Here is a 26602-nt window from a genome sequence, read left to right as displayed (position 1 = left end):
GGCCGGGCCCGGGATCTGGATCTGGGACCGGGACTGCGACTGGCACCGGCTCCTACGACTCGGAGTAGGACGGGAGCGGCGCTTAGAAGCGGCACCGGCGCGGCGCCATGCCGTACCTGGGCGGCGAGGAGGCGCAGCGAGAGCTGCGGCGGGCGCTGTCGAACCCGCACGTGCAGGCGGACCCGGCGCGGTACCGCGGCGCCGTGCTGCGCGTGATCCGGTACGGCGGCCGGGCCGGGCGGGCCGGGGGGCGCGGGGCCGCGCCGAGCCCAGCCCCGCTGAGCCCCGTGCCCGCCCCGCCGCAGGCTGATGGCGCAGGGCGCCGACGTGTCGGGGCTGTTCCCGGAGATGGTGAAGGCGGGCGCGGTGCCGGACGTGGTGCAGAAGAAGCTGGTGTCGTTCTACGTGCGCGCCCAGGCCCCGCGGCAGCCGCAGCTGGCGCTGCTCGCCGTCAACTCCCTGCGCAAGGACTGCGCGCACCCCAGCCCGGCCGTGCGGGGGCTCGCCCTGCGCACCATGTGCGGCCTCAGGTGCGGCGGGGCCGGGCCCGACCGGGGGGTGTCCCCGGCCGCCGTGCCCCGCTGACGGCCGGCTGCCCTCCCGCAGGATGCCCGGGATCCAGGAGTACCTGCAGCAGCCCCTGGTGAACGGGCTGCGGGACAAGGCGTCCTACGTGCGCAGGGCGGCCGTGCTGGGCTGTGCCAAGATGGTGAAGATGCAGGGGGACTGCGAAGTGGGTGAGTGGCTGGTGGCCGTGCAGGTGCTGTGTTCGTGATGTGCGTTCAGCCTTCAGGGCTGTCCTGGGGTCCCCATTCTGCCCCTGCATTGTTGTGGCTGTAGGGCAGAAGGAGAGAGAAAGTGGAAGGTAATGAATGAAGGAATGAGAAGATTGGAGTGTGCCAACAGATCCTGATGGCAGGAGCTCTGTGCTTTGCAGATGGTGCTCTGGTGAATGAGCTCTACAGTTTGCTTCGTGACCAGGACCCTATTGTGGTCGTGAACTGCCTGAGGGCCTTGGAAGAGATCTTGAAGAAAGAGGGAGGTGTTGTCATCAACAAACCCATTGCCCATCATCTCCTCAATAGGTTTGTTTTCTTTGGTACTAAGATGGTGCTGGAAGCTTCTGTGCAGACAGGCAATTCCTGGGGGACATAACCCTCTCTGCACAGATGTTCCTGCCCTCCCTGACTCGTGTCCCTGTGCCCCTGGCAGGATGCCTGACCTGGATCAGTGGGGGCAGAGCGAGGTGCTCACCTTCCTGCTGCGCTACAAACCGCGCAGCGAGGACGAGCTCTTCGACATCCTCAACCTGCTCGATGGCTACCTCAAGAGCAGCAGCCCCAGCGTGGTGATGGCAGCCACCAAGCTGTTCCTGGTGCTGGCCAGGGAGTACCCAGATGTGCAGGCAGATGTGCTGGTGCGGGTGAAGGGCCCGCTGCTGTCTGCCTGCACCTCGGAGAGCAGGGAGCTCTGCTTCACCGCGCTCTGCCACGTGCGCCAGATCCTCAGGAGCCTGCCCGGCCACTTCAGCAGCCACTATAAAAAGTTCTTCTGCTCCTACTCGGAGCCCCACTACATCAAATGCCAGAAGATGGAGGTGCTGTGTGAGCTGGTGAACGATGAGAACGTGCAGCAGGTGCTGGAGGAGCTGAAGGGTTACTGCACTGACGTGTCTGCGGAGCTGGCGCAGGGAGCGATCTTTGCCATAGGTGAGAGCTGTGCCTTGCCTTGGCTGCAGCCCTGCACCTTTCAGGGGGGCTGTGCTCTGCTGAGGGGTGCCTGGGCAAGCACCAAGTCACTGCTCTGTGCTGCAGCAGCACAGACAGCAGCCTGCCCAGGGGTGCTTTGTGTCAGAGTGTTTCTGAAGCACTGATCGATTGTTTCAGGAGTCCTGGCGTTGACCTGCTTCAGGTTGTGCAGAAAGTTCTTGAATCTCATGCTGTGAGGAGATGCTCTATAGAAAATGTGTCATTTCATCTTGTTAACGAGCCTTATAATCTTCAGTGAAGCTGTGCAGGGGGTGGAGGAGCTCTAATACCTGCTTGTCCTTTGAGTTGTGATGGGGGCAGAGTTAAGGTGATAGTTTTGGTTTTGGGAGCTTTAAAAATAGGTGAATTGTTACATTATTCCTAAGGAGAAAGTTGGGCATGATAAAATGCTTTTTTTAATGTATTACATTTAAGGAAAGTTCTGAAATCTTCTGAGTCGTGGCCTCAAAAAAAAAGAACATGTCCCTGGTGTGGAGAACAAGCTCATTTGGGCACACTTTCAGAAATAGTAGTCAGCGAGGAAAGGAGAGAGACTGTTCCTTTAAAGAGAGTTTGTGATGAGTAGCTGGGTTCATGACTCCTGTTTCACTCTGATAGAAGGGTGATTTTTATGTCTTCTTGGCATCCTTGCAGCCAATATTGCCAGGACATACACAGAGCAGTGTGTGGGGATTCTGACAGAGCTTCTGGGCCTTCAGCAGGAGCACATCACCTCAGGTAACCACTGCTGCTGGTCTATGCTCTCAGGGGGTGTCTTTGCTGGAGCTCGTGATCCCAAACCTTTCTGGCTGCCACCTGCTGACTCAGGGAGGGAGGGGCTCAGCAGAGATGTTTTATTGTCTGTTTGAGAGCCAGGATGAGTAATAGATCTTTTAAATCTTTGTGATTTCTGTTCCTCACATAACAGTCTGATTTAGTTGTGCCCAAGTTCCTTTTTTCTCTTCTGCCCTCAGATCCACCTTCACATCACTGTTGTTCTTGCTGTTCTCTTTTAACTGATCTTGCTCTCAGATTTGAAAACCACACACTTGGACTCAGCTGTTGAATTCCATCTCAAGAGCTGTTTTTGTGTCTGAGTGGGCAGCAAAACCTTCAAAGTTTTGACCTAAAGTTCACGAGTCTCATTTTGAATCGGGGTCAGCTTTAATTTGTCATTCTAACCTCGTGTGTCTGAAGCATCATGAGTCAGAGGCTTTTCAAAGGCTGGCAGTGGCCAGAAGAGAGGCTGCTCTCCAGCAGAGGGACAATCTGAGGTCTCAGTGCTCTATTTTAGACCTGGTGCAGCTTTGCTCTGACAAATGCAGTGTCATGGCATTGGGAATGAGGGTGCCTCAGATCACAGTCTCAGGCAGGGCACTGACCCTCCTGGCTGAGATTTGCAAAGCCCCTTGAGTGGAGGGCTTTGAAACTTGTTTTTTCTTTTCTCTAGTGGTTTTTATGACTCTTGGGAGATCGTAATACCTTGTTTTCCTTGCAGCTGTGGTCCGTGCTTTCCGGGACCTGGCCTGGCTGTGTCCCCAGTGCACAGATGCCGTGTGCCAGGCCCTGCCAGGCTGTGAGGACACCATCCAGGACAGTGAGGTGAGGGGGAGGGTGGACAAGGACTGTCCATCTTCCCTTTGCCTTGAGATTGGAGGAAAATCAGAAATCCTCAGATTTGTCCTCCCAGCGTGCTTATTTGGTGCCAACACATGGCACACAGCAGCCGTTTGCTGTTGTTCCTGTGGTTCCCTCAGGGCAAGCAAGCACTGGTCTGGCTCCTGGGCACCCATGGGGAGAAGATCCCGAACGCTCCCTACGTCTTGGAGGACTTTGTGGAGAGCGTGAGGTCGGAGTCGTTCCCGGCGGTGAAGATGGAGCTGCTGACGGCGCTGCTGCGGCTCTTCCTGGCCCGGCCTGCCGAGTGCCAGGACATGCTGGGCAGGCTGCTCTACTTCTGCATTGGTGGGTTCTCTGTGTCCCCACAGCTCCCAGGGACCTGCTCTGGCTGTGTTCCCAGGCTGTGTCAGCGTCCAGGCTGGTTCCAGGTGGTTCCATGCCTTAGGCTGCTGCCTGGCCCCTGGCGGGCTGAGTGTGGAGTCCTGGAATCAGAGTGGAAGGGACCTTAAAGATCATCCAGTTCCACCCCCTGTCCTGAGCAGGGACACCTTCCCTGTCCAGCCTGGCCTTGGACACTTCCAGGGATCCAGGGGCAGCCACAGCTTCTCTGGTCACCTTGTGCCAGGGCCTGCCCACCCTCACAGGGAAGGATTCCTTCCCAATATCCCATCTAACCCTCCCTTCTGTTAATTTAAAACCATTCCCCCTTGTCCTATGGCTGTCTGCCTGTAAGCAGGCTTGCATTGTGTCCCTGAAAGTCAGTTTTTAATAGTGAAGAGTTAGTGCTCAGGGGCAGTGTGGCTGACAGGATTCTCCATGGGTTGCTGTCTGTGCTTCCAGAGGAGGAGCAGGACATGGCCGTGCGGGACCGTGGGCTGTTCTACTACCGCCTTCTGCAGGCTGGGGTGGAGGAAGTGAGGAGGGTCCTGTGCAGCCCCAAGTCTGACCCCTCCCTGGGGCTCCTGGGGGACCAGAGCAAGCAGCCTGTCAATGCCTGGGCTCTGGAGTTCAACACTCTGGCCACAGTTTATGGCAGAGAGCGCTGGGCGCTCGCCACCGCCCAGCAGCCTGTGGAACCCTCCTACTCCTGCTCTCCTGGTGCTGCCTCCAGGGACAGAGACACAGACCCAGGTAAACCTGCCTCACCTTCCTCTGGGAGCCATTCTCCCCTCGTTAGCAGAACACAGAATCCCAGAATGGTTTGGGTTAGAGGGAGCCTTGAAATTCCTCTTGTTCTACCCCCTGCCATGGGCAGGGACCTTGCACTGGCCCAGGTGCTCCAAGCCCTGGCCTTGGGCACTGCCAGGGATGCAGGGGCAGCCACAGCTGCTCTGGGCAGCCAGGATGTTCTCCCATATGGGAAGAAGGTCAGAGTGCTTTGGGAGTTTGGTGTGCAGTGTGTCACTCACTAGCCCAGGAAATGCTGCTGGTGGCCCTGGGATTCCTCTGCTCCATCAGATGGGCCCTGTGGAGCTGGGAGCTGCATCTCACAAGTGTTTGTGCTTGCATTTCAGAATCCCTGGTTTCTGAAGGGAATAAGGAAGTCCTCGAGGTTCATCCTGATGCTCCAGTGTCTGAAGGGAATAAAGAACTCCTCAAGGCTCATCCTGACACAGGCAGCCTAAGCTTGATTCCTGATGTTTCCCTGACTGCAGAACAGTTTGAGAAGACCTGGCTGAGCCTGGACATGAGCTGCCAGCTCTCTCTGCCCTGGTGTGGGTCTGTCCATGCAGACACCATCCAGACAGCCCTTCGTGTTGTGCACATCCACACCATTGCCATGAGCAGAGCTGGAGCCCAGCCCTGGAAAGCTTATCTGAGTGCCCAGGATGACTCAGGCTGCCTCTTCCTCACAGAGCTCCTGCTTCAGGCAGCAGATTCAGAGCTGCAGGTCTCGGTGAAGCAAAATGAAGCAAAGCCAGAAGCACTGCAATCCTTCATCTCAGCCTTGAGGACAGTCCTGGAGGCAGTGGCTGGACTGGAGTCTTGACTGGTCCCTGCTCCCAGCAGGGTGCCTGCTCAGGGCACAGGAAAAGTTGATTTCTCTGGCTCCTTTTGCCATACCCAGTGCTGGTTTGGTAGTTTTAAACTGCAGAGTTTCCAGTTTACCTGGAAAGCCCTGGTGGTGTGGGGGGAGCTGCAGCTGGGGCTGGGGAGCAGGGCAGGGTGAAGGGGCTGCCCTCCCCCTGGGCTGGGGAAAGAGCAGGGTCACTCTGCTGTGAGTCACAGGACTGGTGGCATCCGTGGTGGGTGTCATGAGGCACAGACATCACCGATGGAGCCAGAGCTGAGCAGAATTCAGGGCTGTGTTTTGGAGAGGTTTTTTCCTGAGAATTATAAATAATTAAAAAAAAAAAACAAAAAACCAAACATCAGAAACCAAACACCAGGACTCTGCCACTTATCTCACATTAAGAGGAACAGTGCAGTGAGATTATTTCAGTCTTGGCTCCCTTTAGTTTTGTTTTAATTTTCTGTCTGATTTCAGTAGTAGCTTTGCTTGGGGGTGAGCAGAGCTCTGCTGTGCCAGAGGAGGGCAGGCAGGGGACATCCTGCTCACTGGAACCAGCGAGTTCCAAGAGACAGATGTGGGTTTTTCATTGAAATGTGTTACTGAGGTGAGAATTGCCCTCTCTGAAGTTCCCCCAGCTCCTTGATTGAGGGTGAGGTACACAGTGAGATTGATCTAACAGGGCTTTAGGGTACTCTGTGAGGAGCACAAGCTTCTTTTAACTCGATTTCTTGTAATTTTTGGTTTCTTTGAAGGACTTGATTGTACCCTCACATGGCACTGTGCCTTCCATGCACTTCACTGAATCCCTGTCACTGTCAAACACACTTCTGCCTTTCCTAATAAAAATGTGAATCATTCTGGGCTGATTTCTGGAGTTTCTTGTTCCTTCAACCCTCAGGGCTGTGGATGGAGTGATCTGTGGATCAGGGCAGCTCTGTGCTCACCAGGGCGTTTCTCTCTGACCTTCCTTGCAGCAAAGCTTTAAGGAGCAATTGGACAATAATTATTCTCAGTCTCAAATGCCAGATTACTGTAAAGGGTGAGCCTGCAGGTGGACCCAAGGGCAGATCACCACTCAGCTGTAGCAGGGCTCCTGTTGGCAGTTCCCACAGCTGTGTTGTGTTCCTGCCCTCAGGGAGAGCTGATGTGGGAAACAGACTAAAACTTCCATCCCTGGAAAGTGCCCAAGGCCAGCTTGGATGGAGTTTGGAGCAGCCTGGGATAGTGGAAGGTGTCCCTGCCCATTGAGATGAGCTTTAAGGTCCCTTCCAACCCAAACCATTCTGGGATTCTACATTAAAAGCGTGGAGGGGAACTGTGGATTTTCCATGCTGTTTTATGAACTCTTCCAGCCACATTCCAGGTTTGAAGCCTTCCTGGTGAAGCACAGCCCCTTGGGATGTCAACGCTCCACAGTTGCCCCCTGTGCTCACCCCTGGGTACCCCTGGCAGGGATGGCTGGAGCAGTTGGGGTGGTGGGGGGCTGCCCTGGTGTCCAGCATGTCCCTGCCCACCCCGTGCCAAGTGGGGCTGGGTTGAGCAGAGGGTGCCAGGGCCCCCTGCCAGTGCTGTGTGTTGTGTTGTTTGATCAGGATTATCTGCCACGCACTAATTTCCTTTGGGGCTGTGATGAAGTCAGAAAACCACAGCAGCTCTCCCCGGCGGCGCCTTCCGCTGCGGATCACTTGACATGTCCCGTCCCAGCAGGGCCAGGCCAGGCACGCTCCGGCACCATGGACCAGAGGGAGATCCTGCTGCAGAACCTGGAAAGGGCCCAGGGCAAGAAGCTCAACAGAGGAGAGTTTGCAGAGGAGTTTTTGGTGAGTTCTCTCAAGGCTTGGCTCAATGTTTCAGCTCACGTCGGAGGGAATCGCTCGGTCACCTCTCCAGCCTGTGACAGTGAGATTCTCTAGGAGATTTATAGCAGACACCCAGAAGTTAACTGGGCTAAGAGGAATGTAAAGACGTGATAGAAATTTAGTAATTTGCATTTGAACTGTTTGCTTTTTAACTAATCACCCGAGTGCTTCCTGTTTTCTGCTGGGTGAATGCACTTGTCGGGACATGGTTTCACTTTGCCTGGTAACAGAACTGGGGGGACAACGAGGAATCTGGAGCCTCTGCCCCTTCTCCCCATTACAATCTGTTAGACCTGTGGCACACGAGTTCCTGCAGGCATCTCTGGTTTCTCCTTGCCTTAGCTTGTCCTTGTTTCTCTAGAGCACAGGTGGCCCAAGGGAGCTGTGGCTGCCCCATCCCTGGAAGTGTCCAAGGCCAGAGTGGAAAGGGCTTGGAACAACCTGGGACAGCAGCAAGTGCTCCTGCCCATGGCAGGAGGTGGAATAAGATGAGCTTTAAGGTCCCTTCCAGCCCAAACCATTCTGGGATCTGTGTGCTCTGCATCCAGCAGTGCTCCTGGCCCCTCCTGGAAACTGCTTTCTTGTCCCCTCAAGGCAAAATCTGCACAAAATGCTGATGGCTGCCACCTCCCCCTGTGTCCTGCATTGCCCTGCATCTCTGAGCTCTCTGATATATTTTTGGTTTGGGTGCCAAGGGTGAGGCTCAAATGCCAATGCTAAAGCTGGTGGTTGGAGGTGGCTCTTGGGGTATCAGCTGGAGGCAGGTGGCTCTGACAGGCTGGCTGGGCTGCTCCGAGGGGCAGTGACATTGCCCAGCTCTCACAGGCTCAGGGAGGGGTAAAACTGTGAGATCTGAGATGTGTCAAGCACTGGACTGACCCTGGCAGTGGGCTCTGGGTCTCCACAAGCTCCAGCCCTGCTCTGTCATGCCAGCAAGGCCCTTCAAACACTTGGGGAAAGCTGAGTGCTTGGTTTCCAGGTGTCTGGGGTGGAGGGAAGTGATTAATCTGAGCTTGCAGTGGCAGTCTGTTGTTCCATGGAACAAAGTGCTGTCACAGCCTGCTGAGTTTCCCCTCTCTCTGCCTGGTGTCTGCGTGTGTGAGGCAGTGGGCTCTGAGCCCTGCTGCTCAAGCTGGCTCCAGCAGCCTGATGCATTAATTTCTGATCAAAATGGCAGGTTGAAATGGTCAAGGCTGCATTTCCTGTTTTATGGGATAAGATCTCAAAGACACCTGATTTGTGGCTGCTTTTGCAAGGCAGTGGCCTCAGCAGTGTTGGCTCGTTTCCAAACATGGCAGATATATTCATGCCATTCCTCCACCCCAATTCCTGCCCTCTCCTTGTGGGACCAAGCATTTTTATGTGCAAATCGTGGTGATGTTACTGTAAATGATTGGGGTTTTGTTAGAGTCCCCTTTTCTGTTTGTGCAGTCTCCCAGCTGGGCACTGCCCAGGCTCCCCAGGGAATGGCCACACCCGAGGCTGCCAGAGCTCCAGGAGTGTTTGGATGATGCTCTCAGGCACAGGGTGGGATTTTGGGATGTCTGTGCAAGGCCAGGAGTTGGACTCAATAATTCTTATGGGTCCCATCCAGCCCAGGATCCAGCCCAGGATATTCCATGGTTCTGTGTTTTTCATACCTAGGCATTTCCCAAGCAGTTTCATGTCAGATTATTCAGGGACAGGAAAGTCAGATAATTCAGGAAAGACTGGCTTTGGTATGGAGTGATGCCCCTTCCATGAGAGCTTTCCCTGGAAGCTGGGGGTGCACTGGAAGGAGGAAGGGGAGGATGTGACCAACACCAGAATTGCTCAGAAGGTTACAGGGATGTGGAGGCTACAAAACCCACCCTGCTCCCACAGTTTCTATCCCACTGTGTCTGCCCCACGTTCTTAATTAATAGAGACTGGATGTATGGACTGTCCTGAGCCTCCTGTACATCCTCCCTCACTCCTTCCATCAGATCTCTGCGATTTAACTTCTAATGTGGCTGAATTTAGTGTTTTAAAACTGCAGTTTAATATCAAATACCAGCAATCTGGACACAAAAATATGAAAGAAAAAATGCAGCAAGGATGATGTTACTGAAGCTGATGGTAACAAATAGTGTGTGTTGTTTAGGAGCTGGTGGCAGTGAAATAAAATTCTGTGCTTTACCAGGAGAAAGAAGCTTTAACTCTCTGTGAGTGAGTTTTAAGCTTTATCCTTAGAATGAGAGAGATGAGAGCTTTGCAGCCCTAAGGGTCTGTCCCAGGACTCCTTGTCTTTCACCAGTCCATGGAGCACCTCTGCTCCAGCTGCTTGTGCTCCTTTTGTGACTTGAGCATCACAGCTTCCAGCTACAGATGGGAGCATCTCCACCAAAGTGAGAAAAATCACCTGTCTTTTCTGGCATCATTTGTTGAAGGTGCTTTGACATTGTCACTCCTCTGATCTGGGTGCCATTTGAGAGGCTCCCCGGGCCTCTCTCACTTGTGAGATGCTTTTGTCACTTCACAAGCCGACGTGTGGGCACTGCCTCAGCACACACTTTCCATCCTTCACAGGGCTCTCAGAAGGTTCTGTCTCTATTCTTGCTCTGAGCAGAGCCACTCAGGAAAGAATTGATGGTGGTAGCAAACGTGACCCCTGGAGACCTTCATGTGCTCTCTAGTAGAGAGCTGGCTGCAGCATGTCTGCTGTAATTTGTTCCACTCTTTTATCACAGAAGCTGAAGAGACAGTCAACAAAGTACAGATCGGATAAAATCTACCCTACAGCAGCGTCTGAGCAGCCAGAGAATGTCAAGAAGAACAGATACAAGGACATCTTACCTTGTAGGTTGGAAATGGCACCTGTTCCTACTCAGCCTTTTGTTTTTCTTGCTTTTCTTGTTCTCATTCTCTGGTGCCTGCCTGCACAGCATCTCACTGCAGCCTGTTGGCTTTGAGTCCTGCTGCTCAGATTGAGGGCTTTGCCTGCTGCAGTGCCTGCTCTGGAGGACTTTGGCACAATCAAAACCTGGTGGGATTTTGGGGATGTCCTGTGCAGGGATGGGAGCTGGACTCGATGATCCTTGTGGGTCCTTTCCAACTCAGGATATTCTGTGATATTTCTACAGACAGAAGGACTTCTGTTCCCTAGGAAACACATCCTCCAGTGAAAGTCCTTGCAAGTTTCTGGTTAGCATTGTAGCCACTTGCATCCAAAGGCCTTTGGACAGTGATGTCCCCACGATGTGCAAAGCAGACAACAGGCAAACCCTGCTGAGGCTTGCCTTGGTGCCGTGGACTCTGTCCAAAGGACTCTGTCCGAGCATCAGAGCAGACTGTCTCTTTTCTCCATTCCAACTTGGAAAATAAAGTAAATCACAGAATCATTAAGGTTGGAAAAGACCTCCAGGATCGAGTCCAGCTTTCAAACCTTTGTATCTAACCCCACAGACCTGCTTTGAGCCTGGAGTGCTGTAGGGTGGTTTTGGGTTTGGCTTGCTGCATGGTCAGAGGGGATCAGCATTTCACTGGGATGGTGGCAGCACCTGCAGCTCTCCCCTAAAACCTCCCTCACTCTCCAAGAGGATCTTGTCCATCCCCTGTGTGTGTAGGCAGCAGGGCTGTGGGAGGTGTGGGGGGACATCAGCTGCTTGCACAGCCACCCACCCACCTGGATGGGCTCTCTGACATCACTGCTCCCCCAGAGCCCTGGTGCTGCCCTCCATGGGCTCAGTGACCCTGAAGGACAGACACTGACTGCTTCCCCTGCCTTTGCAGTTGACCACAGCAGAGTGGAGCTGTCCCTGATTACATCAGACACAGATTCTCATTACATCAATGCCAACTTCATCAAGGTTTGCCTCTTTTGTGGTGTTTTGTACTGCAAAGGTGTTGGTGGTGCCAGGAGGAGCAGGCTGGGGGCTCTGCAGCAGTTTCTGGGCTGTGCTCAAGGATAACTGATGGAAGAAGATGAGTGAGCCCTCCAGAACCCCCCTGGGCAGCACAGAGGCACTGGCTATGGGGCAAGGGACACACTCATACCGGGGGTGGAACACTTTGTGGTTCTCAGCCCCAACTTCCTCGTCGCCGTCGCTGCCTTTGGTGGGTGACAGTGGTGCAAAACTGCCTGTGGCCAGAGTCACCTGGGCTGAAACCAGTGCAGAGGCAGGAAACCTTGCAGTGCTGCATGGCTGGGACCCGCTGCTGGGGCAAGCAGCAGGGCAGATCAGTGTGGGACAGTGCTCCATGTGCAGCTCCACCAGTCCTGGGGCTGCCCTGGGCCTACAACCCTTCTGTGACTGATGGATGGATGGATGGATGGATGGATGGATGGATGGATGGATGGATGGATGGATGGATGGATGGATGGATGGATGGATGGATGGATGGATGGATGGATGGATGGATGGATGGATGGATGGATGGATGGATGGATGGATGATAGACAGTTCCCTTCATTCTCCATGATGGTGATCAGTGGCCCAGGGCTCTGTGTAACCTGTCTGTAGAAGATCAGACCTTCCCAACAGGATCACAGTTCATTCTTTGGCCATCAGCAACAGAGCTGTGGCCACATCACCTCCAAGCTCCCAGAGGTGCTGTAAGAACTGGTGCTGGTCTCTGGGAGCAGATCTCAGCTCAATCCCAACTCCCCAGCTTGGCCCTGCCTTTGGTTTGCACACCACTTTGTGAGTTAATGTATGTGCCCAAAATTCAACTCTGTGAAAGTCTTTCTAAATCCTTAATGGGCTTGCTGGTAGAAGTAAATTCCAAGAGAGGAAGGACTTTATTTCTGCTGGTGAACTATGCACAGATGTGTCCATGTCTGGTTTGAATGTTCCAGGGTGTCTACGGGCCAAGAGCATACATTGCAACCCAGGGTCCTCTCCCCACTACTGTCACTGACTTTTGGAGGATGATTTGGGAGTATGAAGTCCTGGTAAGGTGCAGTTTTATATTTAGATATAAATGTCCTTTTATTTTTTAAGAAAAGTTGTCCTTCCAGCCAGAAGTCCTTTGTTGGGACTCAGGGAAGGCAGCCCACAGAATTTCCGTATCACTGATAAGTACCCACAAGAGATGAGTTTGATTTTGCTGCCTGGATAAGAAACTCATGTTCAGACTTTTCTAATGAGCCTTCTTCCTGCAGGTCGTGGTCATGGCTTGTATGGAGTTTGAAATGGGGAAGGTGAGTAGCATGTCACAGATGGTCCTGCGTGCCAGGGCAGGGTGAGAGATGCAGATTTTTATTAAATCTCATTAGTGGCAGTGATTTTTGCTTGATATAAGCTGGTTTTTAGGTCTCCAGCTGCAAATGGTCCCGTGGGAGATGTCCCTGCCCATGGCAGAGGGTGAAAGATGATCTTTAAGATCCCTTCTGACCAAACCAGTCTCTGATTCCATGAAATTCTTCAGCCATTTCCAGCAACATAGGGAATCTCTCTGGAAAGGGAAAACCAGCAGTGGCAGCTCCAAGGAAGGGCAGGCTGGAGCTGGACAGCAGCAATAGCTGAGCCTCTTCCCAGAGTGAATTTTGTCCTGAAAAGTGAAAAAGGGCCAGTGGAGAATAACCAAACACATTGTGCTTGTCTCAACAGAAGAAATGTGAGCGGTACTGGGTGGAGGTGGACGGCTCCCCCCTGCACTGTGGCCCTTTCTCCATCACTTGTGTGAGTGCAGCCACCCCAGCAGCCTGCCCCACCCCAGGGAACCACAGAAAAGCTGACTCTGAATCCTTCTTCTGCAGGAGGCTGAGGAGAAGAGGAATGAGTATGTGATTAGAACTTTAAAGGTGACCCTGAATGAGGTAAGGAGGAAAGGTCAAGGCAGAAAATGTACCTGGGCTGGCTTTGTTATATAAATAATATATTAAAATATGGTACATTTTGTGCAGAAAATTTTACATTGCTCAGGCTGCTGAATTAGATTTGACAGCAGTTGAGGGAACAAAGGAAGTAAAAAATTCATTAACTCAGACCTCAGTTTCTGAAGCTGTTTGTCAGTCATGGCAAATCAAGCTCTGGGTAAGTGAGGCCAAGAATGTCATAAAACAGCTCCTGCAGCAAAACCAACTGCAAACTGCTGCTCTGCCCTTTGCCTGCTGCTGCAGATGGGAGCTGGGGATGGAGCACAAATCCAGCTCCCCTTGCCGTGCCAACATCCCAGATCCTGTCACTGCTCTTCTCCTGCAGGCAACCCGCACCGTCTTCCACTTCCACTACAAGAACTGGCCAGACCACCACGTGCCCTCCTCCATCGAGCCCATCCTGGAGCTGGTCAGGGACATTCGCTGCTACCAGCCCGATGACAGGGTCCCTGTCTGCATCCACTGCAGGTGGGTGAGCTGGCTGCCAGCCGGGAAGGGCTGCTGGCCCCCAGAGCCCTGTGCTCCCACGTCCCAGGGGGTCACAGGGAAGCTGGCCAAGCCCACAGCCAAGCTCCTCTTGCAGGGAGCCCTAAGGCAAAGGGGGCAGCCAGCACGGCCAGGGGGCAGGGAAGGAGGCAGCAGCAAGACAGCAATAGAGTCACAGAACAAGGAATTGTTTAGGTTGAAAAAGTCCCTTAAGATGCTCGAGTCCAGTCATTGGCCCAGCACTGCCAAGGCCACCACTAAACCATGTCCTCAAGTGCCACATCTACATATCTTTTCGATGGTGACTTCACCACTGCCCTGGGCAGCCTGTGCCAGTGCTTGACAATGCTTCTGGTGTAGAAATTTTCCCTAATATGCAATCTAAACCTCCCTGGGGCAACCTCAGGCCTTTTCCTCTTGTCCTGTCCCTTGTTAGTTGAGAGAGGAGACCAACACCTGGCTGGCAGCATCCTCCTGTCAGGGAGTGAGAGTGTCTGGGTCAGAGACCACCACCACTGGCCATGCCCACGTGTGGCTGGTCACCACAGGAGGACTGAGAGCTGTTCTCAGGGCATGAGCTGTGCCTCCCAACCCTGTGCAGCAGAGCCCTGTGTGGGCTGCAGCTGCAGCATCCTGAGGGTCTGCAGGATGTGTGTGGGACAGCAGGGTCCCAGGTGGCTGTGGGTCCTCTCCAAACATCCCTGTGAGAAGCACGGCGTGCCCAGGCTGTGCCCTGTGCTGTCATTGCAGTGCTGGCTGCGGCAGAACCGGCGTCATCTGCGCCATCGACTACACCCAGAAGCTGCTGAAGGACGGGGTGAGTGCCAGCCCTCAGTGCCCTCCATGGCCCCTGCACCCCTCTGTCCCTCCCCAGCCTTCCCTCTGCCCTCCAGCCCCTCTGACTGTGCTCAGGGGAAAGAACTCCTTCCCAATATTAAACCAAATCTCTTCTCTTCTAGCTTAAAACCATTTTGTCTTTTCTCTTCCTCACCAGATTGTTCCAGTGAACTTCAGTGTTTTCAACCTGATCCAGGAAATGCGCACACAGAGACCCTGCATAGTGCAGACCAAGGTGTGTTTGGGGAGTGTCACCACGGCTCCATGCTGGCACCTCACCTTTTCCCAGGAGGGTTCACAGCAGGGAAACCCAGAGCTGTGGTGCTGCTGGGAGCTGGGGTGTGGAGATGTTGTGCAAAGTCCCTTTTCTGAGCAGAACAATGATTTGGCAGAAGTTGATTTAGTAGCTGGTTTCCTTGTGGACAGCTGGGCCAGGGCTCACAGTGGGATTTATCAAATGCTTACACTGTGAAACCAGGGACTGTCCAGGCAATAAAGTGGGAACTTTCCTCAGCTGCAACAGACTGAAGAGGAAGCTCAGTGCAGAACAGTGTTGTTTGCACACCCCAAACCCCCCAAATGCCTCAGTGTGAGCCCTGTGAGAGTTGTGGCTTCTGCCTCTTCTCAAAATTCACACCCTGCCAACAGACAGGAAAGGCAGCTTCTCTCAGGGTGATGCTTGCTTGGGAAGAGGTGGCCATTCACAGGTCCCACTGGTGCTGGCTGTCACAGTTTCTGTCTGTCTGTCTGGAATGCAGGAGCAGTATGAGCTGGTTTATGATGCCGTGATTGAGCTCTTCAGAAGGCAGATTCAAGCACTCGATGCCCAGAAAGATTCTGCTGCTTCACAGGTAAAAGTCCCAGGACAAACACCCTGCCTCTTGCAGCCTGGGCACTCCAGCTCTAACCTCAATTCCTGCTGCAGATCTGGGATGAACTCCCATATTTTCTACTCCCCTTGATACCCAAACTGAGTCTCTTTTGATGTTACCCATGAGAATCCAGCTCTTGTTCTCAATGGACAATGCTTATCACAAACAAGATCTCAATTTTTTTCAGTTTCAAAACAATTTTCTATTCTCTATATATTTTTATGATTGTTTAATGTCATGAGTGAATAGAACAGCGTGAATTTTCTACAGGACTGACTGATTTCCATGGGGATGTGCCCGTGAAACTTGAGGGATTTTCAGACCAGGTTGGGAAGGTCCAGGTTGGGAAGCTTGGGATCACAAGGCAGTGAGGCTGGAAGTGTTACCTCATGTGGGCTAGTGAGGGAATCAGCACTACAGCCTGTCTGTGGGAGAGCATAGGGGGAAACATCTTGTGAAAAAACACAGCAAAATCTCACAAATCTGTTACACCTCTGCGGAAAAGAAATGTGGTCTTGGTGTGAAGTTGCACATTAACAGGAATAGCCAAAACCTCTCTGGTTGAGGTTTTCTTTGCTCTTGCTGTTCTGTGACTGCTGACATGAGCCTCACTGGATCAAACCCAGGAAAGTAAATGCATCACAGCAAAGCCTGGATGGTCACTGTGAGCTCATTTTGTCAGAAATTTTTATCTCAAAAATTGGGAAGGGGATCCTGCCATGGGACTCGTGCCTCAGTTTTGCCATAGGATTTGCAGTTCATTCCAAGCCAGAGCTGAGTGAGAAAAGAACTGAAAAAAGTCTTTTTGGACAGTTAAGGGCAGTCTGTGAGCAAAGGTCACACAGGGCTGACACAAAATGCAGAGGACTTTTCAAGTCAGGATGTGGTTTTGTAGCTCTTGCCCAAACCTCTCGGCCCCCTAAACCTCCCTGTCCTCTGAGGACACTGTGCAGAGCACGGGGATGGCCATGAGCTGGTGTCATGCACAAAACCAGCACCCAGCTTGCCCAGTGTGGGCTCCTGAAGGCAAAGTGTCTGCACAGGCTGCCTGCCAGCTGTTTGGCACAGCTGGATGATTGTGGGGCTACCTGTACTCTCATTTCAGAAAGGTGCTGGCAGAGTTGCTCTTCAGAAAGTTCTGTCTGCAGTTTTCAGCTCCACTTTGGTGACATTTCCCAAGTGCTGTAGTAATTAGAAGTATTTGGCAAAAATCCCAGCTCCTGAAACAGCACGTTGGTGTTCTTTACATTCTGCCTCCTCACTCCTGTTTGCAAACATTTCCTTTTCCCCAGGAAGGAGCAGGGCATCCTGTAGCCAAGCCAGTCCTGATTCCAGTGGAAGACATTTATGGCCTGGGTTCACTCACCTGGTAAGCCTCAGCACAAGTATCCCTGGTTGGTATTTGCTGTCACCCACACCATTTCAGAGAGATGAACTTCTTGATGTGTGCTCTGGAACCTTTAGCTCTCAGGATCTGCTGCCTCCCTTGAGTCCCACTTAAACTGTCACGTTTGTTCCTAAAAAAATTCATGGAATCATAAAGGTTGGAAAGGTCTTCTGAGACCTCCAAGCTCAGCCATTAACTGCCAGGTCCAACACTAAGCCATGTCCCCAAGTGCCACATCCACATGTTTTATGAGCACTTCCCTGGATATGTTTTCACCACTTCCCTGGGCAGCCTGTTGCAATGCCTCATCATCCCCAAGTGAAGAAACTTTCCCTAATTTCCTAATAATTCCTGCTCTTCTCATTGATGTGCCTCAGCCTCTTCCCTGTGTGCCGTTATCTGTCCCCTTCTTCTGCCCTGGGCTTTGTGTCACTCAGTGTTTCACATATGAACTGAAAACAGTAAAAAACAGGATAAAAAAAGTCTCATGAACATGGAGGCTGGGACATCCCAGCCCTCTGCCTGGCACGAAATGCCCCCACACTGGTCCCATCTTCAATCTGCACATTCCACTCCAGTGCCCCTTGCTGCAGGAGTAGCAATCCTGAGGATGCAGCTTCCCAAAGCCAGCAGCTTCCAGGGGTGGTGGGATGTCTCTGTGGACATGTTTGGGATTGCAGTGTCTGCTTTCTGTAAATAATTGTGCTTTTTGGTTCAGTTTGCTGACATAAAGAGGCCTCCTCAGTTCGCCATTTAATGGTGCTGAAGTGGAGCACAGCCTTGCTCGAGGCTGGGCTCTGCGTTCCTGAGGGAATTGCTCCTGGCAGCAGTGCCAAGTGCTCTGTTAGTGGGCTAACACTTTCTGAGCCCTCTGTGGCTCTGACTCCACACCACTTTATTGTGCTTTTACTGCAGCTCAGAGCGAGAGGAGCAGGCTCCACACCAACATCTCCCTCCGCAGCAGGACAGGCACCAACATCTCCCACCGGTGGCACAGAGCAAAGCGTCCCTGCCCTCGCTGTGTGCCCCAGGAGCACAGCCCAGCTCTGCCAGGGGGCTGCCCCCCATCAGACAGGCCATCTCCTTCGGGGCTCTGAACTTCTCCAGCTGCACAAAGGCAGCTGCTGGCGAGCCCTGGGGTGCTGGGGATGCCCCTCAGAAATGCTGCAGCTGGGAGCTGGAGCTGGACCCAAAGGGAGCAGGCAGGAGGGCACCTGCTGCCAGAGCACCTCTGGCATGGACTGTATCGACCCCTCTAGAGCGGGGGCAGCAGGGAGAGGGCTGGGAATGGGATGCAGGGGATGCCAAGCCTGTTTGGAGTCCCCAGTGGCCAAAAGCCAGTCACTCGAGCTTCCAGGATGAATTTTCCCCTGTAGACCTGAACCCCTCCAGACGAGCCACAGCTGGCCCCCCAGGCCACAGGAAGCAGGGGCAATGCCCTCACCCTTCCCTGTGCTCAGCAGAAGACCCCTACTTCTCATCACTGTCTCCAGACGACCCTGTGTCCCCCGTGTTTCCCTTTCGGGGGGGGCAGGATGAGCTCATCCCTTCGTGCTCTGCCAGTGCCCCCCTACAGCCCACCACAGCCAGCTCCCCATCACCCCACCATGCTCCCCCGGACCAGGAGAGGATCTTCTCCTCGGGTAAGTGCTACTGGGACCAAGGGGACACATGGGACCAGGTCACTCTGGACTGGGGTATGCTGGAGGGAGCGGTCAGTGCGGTCATCTGGTGTCCAGGCAGGGCTGTAGCTGCTCTTGAGAAGTGCGAGAGGAGCAGGCTCTTCCCAGTGCTCTTGGGAAGTCCTGGGAGGTGCAGCCCAAGCCAAGCAGTGGCAGAACCTCCAGCTGCATGCCTGGCTCTGTGCTGAGTTATGCTCATTTAACTCATGCAGTTGGTACTGGGAATTATTTGGATGTTTAACCACAGTTTAGAGGTGTTTAACCTTAATCTCTGGTGCGTGACAGAGCAGGAGCAGCTCCCTCCTCTACACAGCTCTGTGGTTCTCTCATGTCCTGCCATGCCAGTAACCTGTCTGTGTCTCTCCAATCAGCCCCTCTGCCACAGCCTGATGATGATGATGATGCTCCTCCACCCCTGCCCCAGCGCACCCCCGAGTCCTTCATTGTGGCCAGTGAGCCAGGTGAGTGATTACCAACATTAAATGTGGGGCTGAGCAGCACTGGGGGCTCACCCAACATTGGGGAGGTTCTGTAGCATCTGGCAGTGCCTGGGATGAGGAATGATCTCTCTGGTGTTCAACTGCTTCCAGGGCAACTTCCTCAGGCCACTCCAGATTTCCAGATTCCAGACAGAAATCCAAACATTGGAACCTCCTGGGAGTGGAGTGGTGAGTCTCACTCAGAGGGGTTTCATGACCCTGTGAGACTGAGACCATGTAAGGTACAAGTGGCTTTTTACCTCTTTGCCAGCACTATTCCTATGCCAATCTCCTTACCATGTTTCCTTCTGTGAGAAAGACTCTAGTTTTTGGCACTTTATCCTTGCCACAAATGATTTCATAGAATCACAGAATCATGGAATAGTTTGGGTTGGAAGGGAATCTTAAGAAAATCCCATTCCACCCCCCAGCCATGGGCAGGGACACCTTCCACTAGACCAGGTTGCTCCAAGCCCTGTCCAGCCTGGCTTTGAGCACTTCCAGGGATTTCAGAGCTCAGGACTGGAAAGAAGATGGGCCTCATTCCAGCCCCTTTTTATCAACATCTACTTTACTCCAAACATTATTTTTTGGGATTCTAAGACCAGTATAGGGTAATAAACATATTGTTCCTCATTTAGAGAAGGATAATGAACACAGCCCTGTGGAACCAGCAGGAGCTGAACAAAATTTAGGCCTCTGTTGATCATCCCATAGCTGAGTGACAGCTCTGTGAAGTGGAAGAATGAGGCACAAGTCTGTCTTCCTCTACACAAGTGGAGGTGTATGTGGGAGGGTGTTTGCACATCACATCCTTTCCTCGTCTTCTCTGGCTTCCTTGAGTGTAAGAAAACAACATTTGGATGTCGGAATTTTAAATACCTGCCTTGTGTTTTGTTTCCAGAGTGTGAAGTTTTGGAGCCCACGAACAGGTACAAGTTTAACACTGGGATAATCTTTGGAATTAAGACCTGCTTTTTTTCCTGAAAATGCTTTATTTAGTAAATGCGTTTAGGAACTGTGCTCAGTGCCACGGAAATTGTTGCTAAATAGTTCTGCAACTAAATAGCTCTAACCAGAACTAAATTGTTCTGCAAACAAGTGAACTGGTAGTTTTATGTTTCCTAATCAGCTCCTGCCTCATCCTGTTCATGAGGATGTTCCTTGCAGCCTCCTCTTTGTCTGCATGTTGTGTGTTTCCTTTGAGGCAACCATATAAGCTGGCTGCTTCTAATACATACATATATATAAATATATATATATAAAATTTTAAAGCTAGGTAGCCAACTCGTTTATCTTTGCTTTCTCAGAGACAGCCCAGGATGGCTCCAATTCTCCTCCTCCGCTTCCTGAAAGAACCCCGGAGTCGTTTGTTCTCGCTGAGGCAGCAAGTAAGTGCTGAGCTCTTTTCTCAGGATCTGACTGATGTTTTACACTCACACCTAAACCTGGAGGTTTCTGAGAGCATGGCCCACTTGTTCAAAGCATTATCAGGTAGTGCTTCAGCACTTCCCTGCAGGAGAGTTCAGCAAATACACAGAAAATAAACACAAGCAGGGAACCTGCAGAAAGTTTCTAGAAGTGATGCATTAGAGGAGATGAAAAGCAGCAACAAAGCACTTGAAAAAAAAGCAAGAGGATTTGTGAATGACCACTGAAAATGTACATATCATGTATGTTCCCAGGTCTCCAGCCTGCTGCAAGAAATTCCTCGAGTCCTGCGGGTTTGGAGAACAAGGGCTCAGGAACATCATCCAAAGAACTCATTAAATGCTTCAGGAGGAGCAAGGTAAAAGAAACAAAAGGTGGGGAAAAAAGGGAGGGGGAGAGCTCTGGCACAGCTGGTGCTGCTCTCTCACTGGTCACTGGGGGAACAGGGCCTGCTTTGAGAGCGCTTGTGTTCAGGGCAAGAAAACAAGAATAATAAAAATATTCTGGTGTAGAACTGCAAACACCCACCCTGTCTGCACTGGGAACAGGGAAACCCAGCCCTGCCCATGCCAGGGGCTGTGCCTTGGCACTCCATCCACCTGGGGTGCCAGCTGCCCTGGGAAAAAGTTGATCCAGTGGGGTCTGAGTCTGTCCTACAAGGACTGAACCATTGCCAGCCTCCTCTGGCTGAGCCTCCTGTTAATTATCCCTGTGAGATTGGGGTTAATGGTGGAACAGAAAAGCACTGGAGGAAAACAGCAAGGAAAATACAAACTGGAGGCTTTTGGGATGACAAGGAAAAAGCCAAAGACAAAGTTTGTTTTTTATGAAATGTGATAGTTGTACGTTTACCAGTGAATTCCCACAGTAGCTGATCTATTTATACATGTACATTTATCAGTGTTTTTATACATGTGCATTACCAGCAAGTTCCCTTTACCACAGTAGCTGATCCACTGCTTCAGACAATTTTTCCAACTAGCCTTTTTCTAATTTTTTTTTTTACAGAGCTTGAAAATATTGAAAAATGTGAGAAAAAGTAAGTTTTCAGGCTAATATCTTCACAATGGCTTTAAGCAAGTATTTAAATGTGTGGGACCAGTGACCAGCTGCTCCAGTCTCATGTTTTATTTCTAGGCATCTGCAGTCCATCTTCACTGACAAAATCATCAGAACCTGCCCCAACAAACTCTCCGAGGTCTTTCCTTAACTTTGGTATGTTTTGCTCTTCATGTTTTGATAAGAAGAACCTGGTTCTTGGAAGGCTAAATGCCAGGCAGAACATTTACAAACTATAAATATTTCAAATAATGCTCATTGGGTTTTACATATTTAACTTTTACACATTTACAACTTTATTTGCAACTACAAGATGTTGCTTTTCTATCATATCTTAACACTTGGGAAAGATCTGAAATTTCAATTCCTGTGTTATTTTAAAAGATTACATAATCAGCATCTGCAACATACAGAATTTGTTGCATTAAAAAACATATAATTTCTTCCTAGGCTTTGCAAATCGATTTTCAAAACCTAAAGGACCAAGAAATCCACCCCCAGCATGGAATATTTAGATGTATTTTATAGACTTGGCGCTGCAGATTTGTGAAGTCATCCTGAAATACTTGGAATGCCCATCCCAGTGAAGATTCCACCAAAATAAACACATCCAAAGCTGTTACACGGCATTGGCAGCTCAGGCACTACTTACACATTCACTGAATTTAAAACCGGAGTTTCAAAGTCAAGAATGTAAAAGTAGCAGCAGCTCTCAGTTAATTCGCAGTGGGATGGAAGGTAAACCTTGGAATGCAAGTGTGATGCTAAGGAGGGACGTATTTTTGTCGTGTTTTGGAACGTAATCACTTCAAAAGGATGGATTTGAGTATAAACTCAGTGAAGGCTCTGGAATGAACTGGAAAGCCAACGGAGCTGAGTGAGGTGATCAAGAGGCCCTCTCTCATGTTTGCAGGTCTCCTGTAATCAAAGACACTGGAATGTTTACATTACTTGGACTAAGAGGGAATTAGCACCCCAAATTTTAGAAATAATACAAGCTTTTTTTTTTTTTTTTTTCCATTTGAGCGAATCAAGGCATTTGTCTGGATTTTGGGGCAAAAAGACTTAAGAAAGTGATTGATCCCATGGAAACTAAACCAGTGTAACTGCACAAGTAGCTGACCTAGCTGCTCTTCTATCAGGGAAAAAAAAAAATCCCAAAACACCATGACAGCAAGGAAAATATTATTGTATTTTAAACCAATGCTGTTTTCAAGGATTTGTGATTCTCCAGCACAGAATTTCAGGTTGGAACAGGGAAGCTGAGATTTCTTGCCAGATTCCTCAAAAGATTCCACTGATCAGTGGGGAGGGATAAAGATGCTGGACATTGCTTTATATTATTTGTTTCCTGTAAAGATGGGGGGGAAAAAAAACCAAACACCAAAAAGAACCCACCAATGAAGGTGGGATTTGGGGAATTTGGTCAAGAAGAATTTGCTGACCACTGCTGGAATGGAAAACTCAGCTGGTTTTAAGTTGGGGGAATAGCCAATATTCCCTTTTTTATTCCTGTGATCATAGTTTTTCTTAACAGCAGTAAACACTGAAAGCCTTTACCCAAATTATATTCCTGTTTTGCCCAGGCTGGACAGGGTTTGGAGCAACCTGCTGTGTGGAAGGTGCCCCAGCCCATAGCAGTGGGTGAAACGAGATTTTTAAGTTCCCTCTTAACCCTCTACATTCTATGATTCAACGATTTTATTCCATCCCACTGCCATGGGCAGGGATGGCCTCCTTAGGCTAGTTCCAACAGCTCCACATCATCTCCCTCACGGGAATAGCTTCCGCAGCACCCCGCTGTCGGTGTTTAGCGGATGAAGCACTTTAGAACAAGCGACAAACGCCACTAAAATAAAAGATTTTCCCCCTCCGCATTCGCCGGCTCCGCGCTCCCTCAGCGCTTTCCCGCCCTCCTCCCGCCGCCCACGTGACCCGCAGCGCACGCACGCGCCCTCGGCCCCGCCCCCGAACTACACGTCCCAGGGTGCCCCGCAGTGGCGCGTGCGCGGCGGCGCCCGGCGCTCGGGCCATTTAAATGTGTGTGAGGGAGCCCCTGAAATGGCCGCGCAGGTCGCCGCGGTGCCGCGGGCCCCGGAGGAGCCGCCGCCGCCCTCAGCGGACCGGCCCGCCCGGCCCCGCGGGCCCCGCCGCCGGCGAGCGGCACCCGGCGAACCGCCGGCCGCCAAGCGGGCCCGGCCAAGCCAGCCGCTGCTGGCGGGGCCCGGCCCGGCGGAGCCGCTGCCCCCGCCCGCCCTCCCCGCCGCCGCGGGGCTGTTCACGTTCTCCCCGCTCAGCCTCCCGCCACCCGGGGAGCGCCGACACCACCACCGGCACCACGCCGAGCCCGCCGGCCACAAGGCGAGGCGCGGCAGCCCCGCGGACGGCGCGGCGGGGCGGCCCAGCCAGCGAGGTGAGCAGCGGGGGGAGCGCGGGGGTCGCGGGGCCGGCGGGTGCCCCCGGCGGGCTCGGCCGGGCGGGCGGCGGCGCCGCGCTCGCAGCCCCGGGAGCACCTGTGGAGGGGAGCGGGCGGCGGCAGCGCAGCGGGCTCGGCGGCCCTGGTCCGGCCGTGTCGTAGCGGGCACGGCGGTGCTGCCCCGGGCACGGAGCGCGGGGTGGCCGCGTTGCTCCTGTTGCTGTCAGAATCGCCCTCATCGCAGGTTCTGTGTGCGAGTGCTGTGGGAATGAAGGCTTCCTCACATTAACGTGTGAGGAGCTGCTGGCTTGTTGGGTTGTTTTTTGCTGTTTTGGTTTTTTTTTTAATTTTTAATGGTTGGTTTTAATAAGTGGCCTGAAAAGGGATCTCGTGATTCCATACGAATGTTTCCAATGCGGTTGTCAGAGGATGGTGCCAGATTCTTTTCAGGGGTGCCCAGCAACAGGGCAAGGCAGAATAGCCATAAACTAAAACACAAGAAGTTCCTTCTCAACGTGAGGAAGAATTTCTTTCAGTGAAGGGTGACGGAACACTGGGACAGGTGCCCACAGAGATCCTGGAGTCTCCCTGTCTGGAGATATTCCAAACCTGTGTCACCTGCTCCAGGTGACCCTGCCTTGGCAGGGGGGTTTTGCTGGATGATCTCCAGAGGTCCCTTCCAGCTCGAATTATTGTGTGTTTTCTTTTACTGAAAGGCCAAAATATCTCTAGATTTTGGCGTGTGCTGTGTGTGGTTTTGTTTATATTTTTTTTAACAGTACAGTGTGATTGTTTTGCTTCTGCTCTGAGATTTGTTATAGTAAAAAGCTTCTTGGAGGGAGCAACATAGATAAAAAATAACTGCAAAAGCTACTGTAATTAAAAGTATAATGTGGTGAATTATGCTTGAGGAGTGTATGGGCAGGTTTTGTGCCAAAGAAATCAAAGATGCACTTGCTTAGCGAAGTCAAGTGTCTGTGGAGTAAAGTCTAAATAGGACTGTTTTAAGAACAGACAAAACTAGTACCAAGAGAGGCTTTCTCCCCTGGTTAATGCTTCCACACCACTGTGCTTGAATACAGACTAAAAAACTTCTGATTATAAACCTCCAAAGTTTTATCAGTGTTTATCAAGCAAAAGTTTGGAGCAGTGTAACTTTGTGGACTGGTGTGTCACTGTGTCAGTTCTAACCCAGAATTAAATTAGGCCTCTTAATGAAGGCTTAAACAGCGTGAAAATGAGCATCAAAATTCCAGACTTGTAAAGGAAGGCTGTTAGCTCATCTGAAGCTCTTCACTGCCTGTCCTCAGCTGTAAGGGTAGTGCCTTTTGGGATGGGGCTGTGTTTCTTTTCCTGGCTACCCATTTTTATTTTGATGTATAATCTAATTAAATTACCTATTACATTGACTGTGCCATGCTTATCTGTGGCCCCAGGTGACAATGAACACTCCCACTGTTTTTGCTGTTTAATAAAGGTTCTGGTTTTGTTGTGGGATGTCTGATCATTTCATAGTAGCTGAGTTATTGGCACTGCTGTCACTCTGCCTCGCTGCAGAGCCTATACTTTAGTGACCTGTCCACAGCTTCTTGGTGTTTGAGGTGCTGGAGGTCTTCTGTTTATAGGAGACAGGAATAATTAAAGGAATAATTAAAACGATATTTCCTTCAGGATTGCCAGGCATTATTATAATGTCACTGCTTAGCTTCACTGAATACAGCAGTTCCTCACTGTAATAGTGGGACTCTGCTGTGTTCAGTGCATCCAGCAGCAGCCAGGACAGCTTTTATCCTACAAACAGACAAGTGTTCACTGGAAGCTCTCAAATGTGAGGATTCCTCTGTCTGTTATTAGGATATGGCTTCAAACAGGAAGATACTCTGGATTAAAATGTGTGAGGTTTTAAAGCTATACCTGAAAGCAGAAGTGCTTACAGTAAGAGACCTTAACAACCAAATGTTCTTAGAAACGTGCATAGGGAAGTATTCCCCAACAGCACAGTGGTGGCATGAAATCCTTGTTTAGCTGCAGCTTGGGATGTCTGGTCTCCAGGACAAACACCTGGTGTGTGAACTGCACGTTCCTCAGTGAGTAAAGCAGTGTCTGTGCTCAGAGCCCAGGGACTGAGCAAACCCTGCACTCCTCACATCTGAGTCCTGCAGCAAAGCTCATTCCAAGAACCGTTGCAGTTGGCTTCCCGGAACGAGTAATACCGCCCTGCTTTTCCTGCCTTCTCTGAAACAGAAAGATCAGGGCCTTTGCTGTTTGCAAGGGCTGCAGCAGCACGGTGAAAACTTGTATTTCAGGTCCTAAGACTATTGTATGAAGTGAGGATTAAGCAATCAGCTCTTTCTTTGCTCCATGAGTAACTCTGCTCCTTACTCCAGGCTGTTACTAAGGTCAGCCCTCTCCAGTAACGAGACCAAACCAGTAATGATCCAGTTAAACACTGGTTATGCTGAAGAACCTGGAGCTGCTTGTGTTTATCACTACACCCTTTCTCATAAAACAGTGTAACATGGTTTTTTAATTTAAGTGCTCTAACACAATGAAGAGGGAATACCGATGTGCAGCCAGAGAAAGGAAATTAGGACGAAGCCCAGTGCTGAGGGGAAATGGTAAAACTTTAGTTACTGCATCTTCAGTCAGGTGTTGCCTTCAGCAGCAGGTTGTTCTCTTCCTCACGGCTATCCTGCTAACACAGCTCCTGGAGATTTATGGGCACTGTTGGCTGAAATGGGATGAAATGTTAAAATCTTGTCTTGGCAATTGAGTTTGTAACAGCTGGGCCATCAAGTTTTCTAATTACCTTTGTCCCTTGCTAAATGTTATTTGAATTAACTTTTATTCTTGAAAGAAGAACAACTTAAACT

At 51.3% G+C, this 26602-nt stretch overlaps 3 protein-coding genes across 6 annotated transcripts in view; all 3 read left to right on the top strand.

Moving 5' to 3' along the window:
- Positions 1-2: 2 nt before the first annotated feature.
- On the top strand, positions 3-6248 carry AP4B1 (adaptor related protein complex 4 subunit beta 1). The gene is made up of 10 exons (XM_030232722.2): positions 3-220; positions 306-530; positions 607-737; positions 938-1085; positions 1213-1709; positions 2403-2486; positions 3247-3350; positions 3506-3713; positions 4209-4499; positions 4883-6248. The coding sequence occupies exons 1-10, from the start codon at positions 108-110 to the stop codon at positions 5356-5358; spliced, it is 2277 nt and encodes a 758-aa protein (XP_030088582.1). The 5' UTR covers positions 3-107; the 3' UTR covers positions 5359-6248.
- Positions 6249-7026: 778 nt separating this feature from the next.
- On the top strand, positions 7027-23247 carry PTPN22 (protein tyrosine phosphatase non-receptor type 22). The gene is made up of 21 exons (XM_018923384.3): positions 7027-7202; positions 9950-10058; positions 10992-11068; positions 12058-12153; positions 12364-12402; positions 12812-12883; positions 12961-13020; positions 13406-13548; positions 14317-14383; positions 14561-14638; positions 15162-15254; positions 16568-16644; positions 17578-18305; positions 18716-18805; positions 18935-19065; positions 19728-19755; positions 20134-20214; positions 20509-20612; positions 21263-21293; positions 21392-21469; positions 21764-23247. The coding sequence occupies exons 1-21, from the start codon at positions 7116-7118 to the stop codon at positions 21826-21828; spliced, it is 2334 nt and encodes a 777-aa protein (XP_018778929.3). The 5' UTR covers positions 7027-7115; the 3' UTR covers positions 21829-23247.
- A 333-nt stretch (positions 23248-23580) lies between these two features.
- PHTF1 (putative homeodomain transcription factor 1) overlaps positions 23581-26602 on the top strand; it is a 28178-nt gene continuing 25156 nt past the window's right edge. For all 4 annotated transcript variants that reach the window (XM_050984966.1, XM_050984968.1, XM_050984965.1 and 1 more), the window contains exon 1: positions 23581-23726. The gene's annotated coding sequence lies outside the window, so the exon portion shown is untranslated. The remainder of the gene's footprint in view (positions 23727-26602) is intronic.

This window comes from Serinus canaria, chromosome 26, assembly GCF_022539315.1.
Source record: "Serinus canaria isolate serCan28SL12 chromosome 26, serCan2020, whole genome shotgun sequence".
Taxonomy (NCBI): Eukaryota; Metazoa; Chordata; class Aves; order Passeriformes; family Fringillidae; genus Serinus; species Serinus canaria.
The sequence above is the reverse complement of the archived record's forward strand: the minus strand, read 5'-3'. Positions and strand labels throughout refer to the sequence as shown.

Excerpts from the sequence above, each read along its gene's own strand:
- AP4B1 (XM_030232722.2), top strand. The coding sequence starts at position 108 with ATGCCGTACCTGGGCGGCGAGGAGGCGCAGCGAGAGCTGCGGCGGGCG. Across the intron at positions 1,086-1,212 it reads GCCCATCATCTCCTCAATAG|GATGCCTGACCTGGATCAGT; the intron begins GTTTGTTTTCTT and ends TGCCCCTGGCAG. Across the intron at positions 3,351-3,505 it reads ACACCATCCAGGACAGTGAG|GGCAAGCAAGCACTGGTCTG; the intron begins GTGAGGGGGAGG and ends TGGTTCCCTCAG.
- PTPN22 (XM_018923384.3), top strand. The coding sequence starts at position 7,116 with ATGGACCAGAGGGAGATCCTGCTGCAGAACCTGGAAAGGGCCCAGGGC. Across the intron at positions 13,549-14,316 it reads CCTGTCTGCATCCACTGCAG|TGCTGGCTGCGGCAGAACCG; the intron begins GTGGGTGAGCTG and ends CTGTCATTGCAG. Across the intron at positions 16,645-17,577 it reads GGCCTGGGTTCACTCACCTG|CTCAGAGCGAGAGGAGCAGG; the intron begins GTAAGCCTCAGC and ends CTTTTACTGCAG.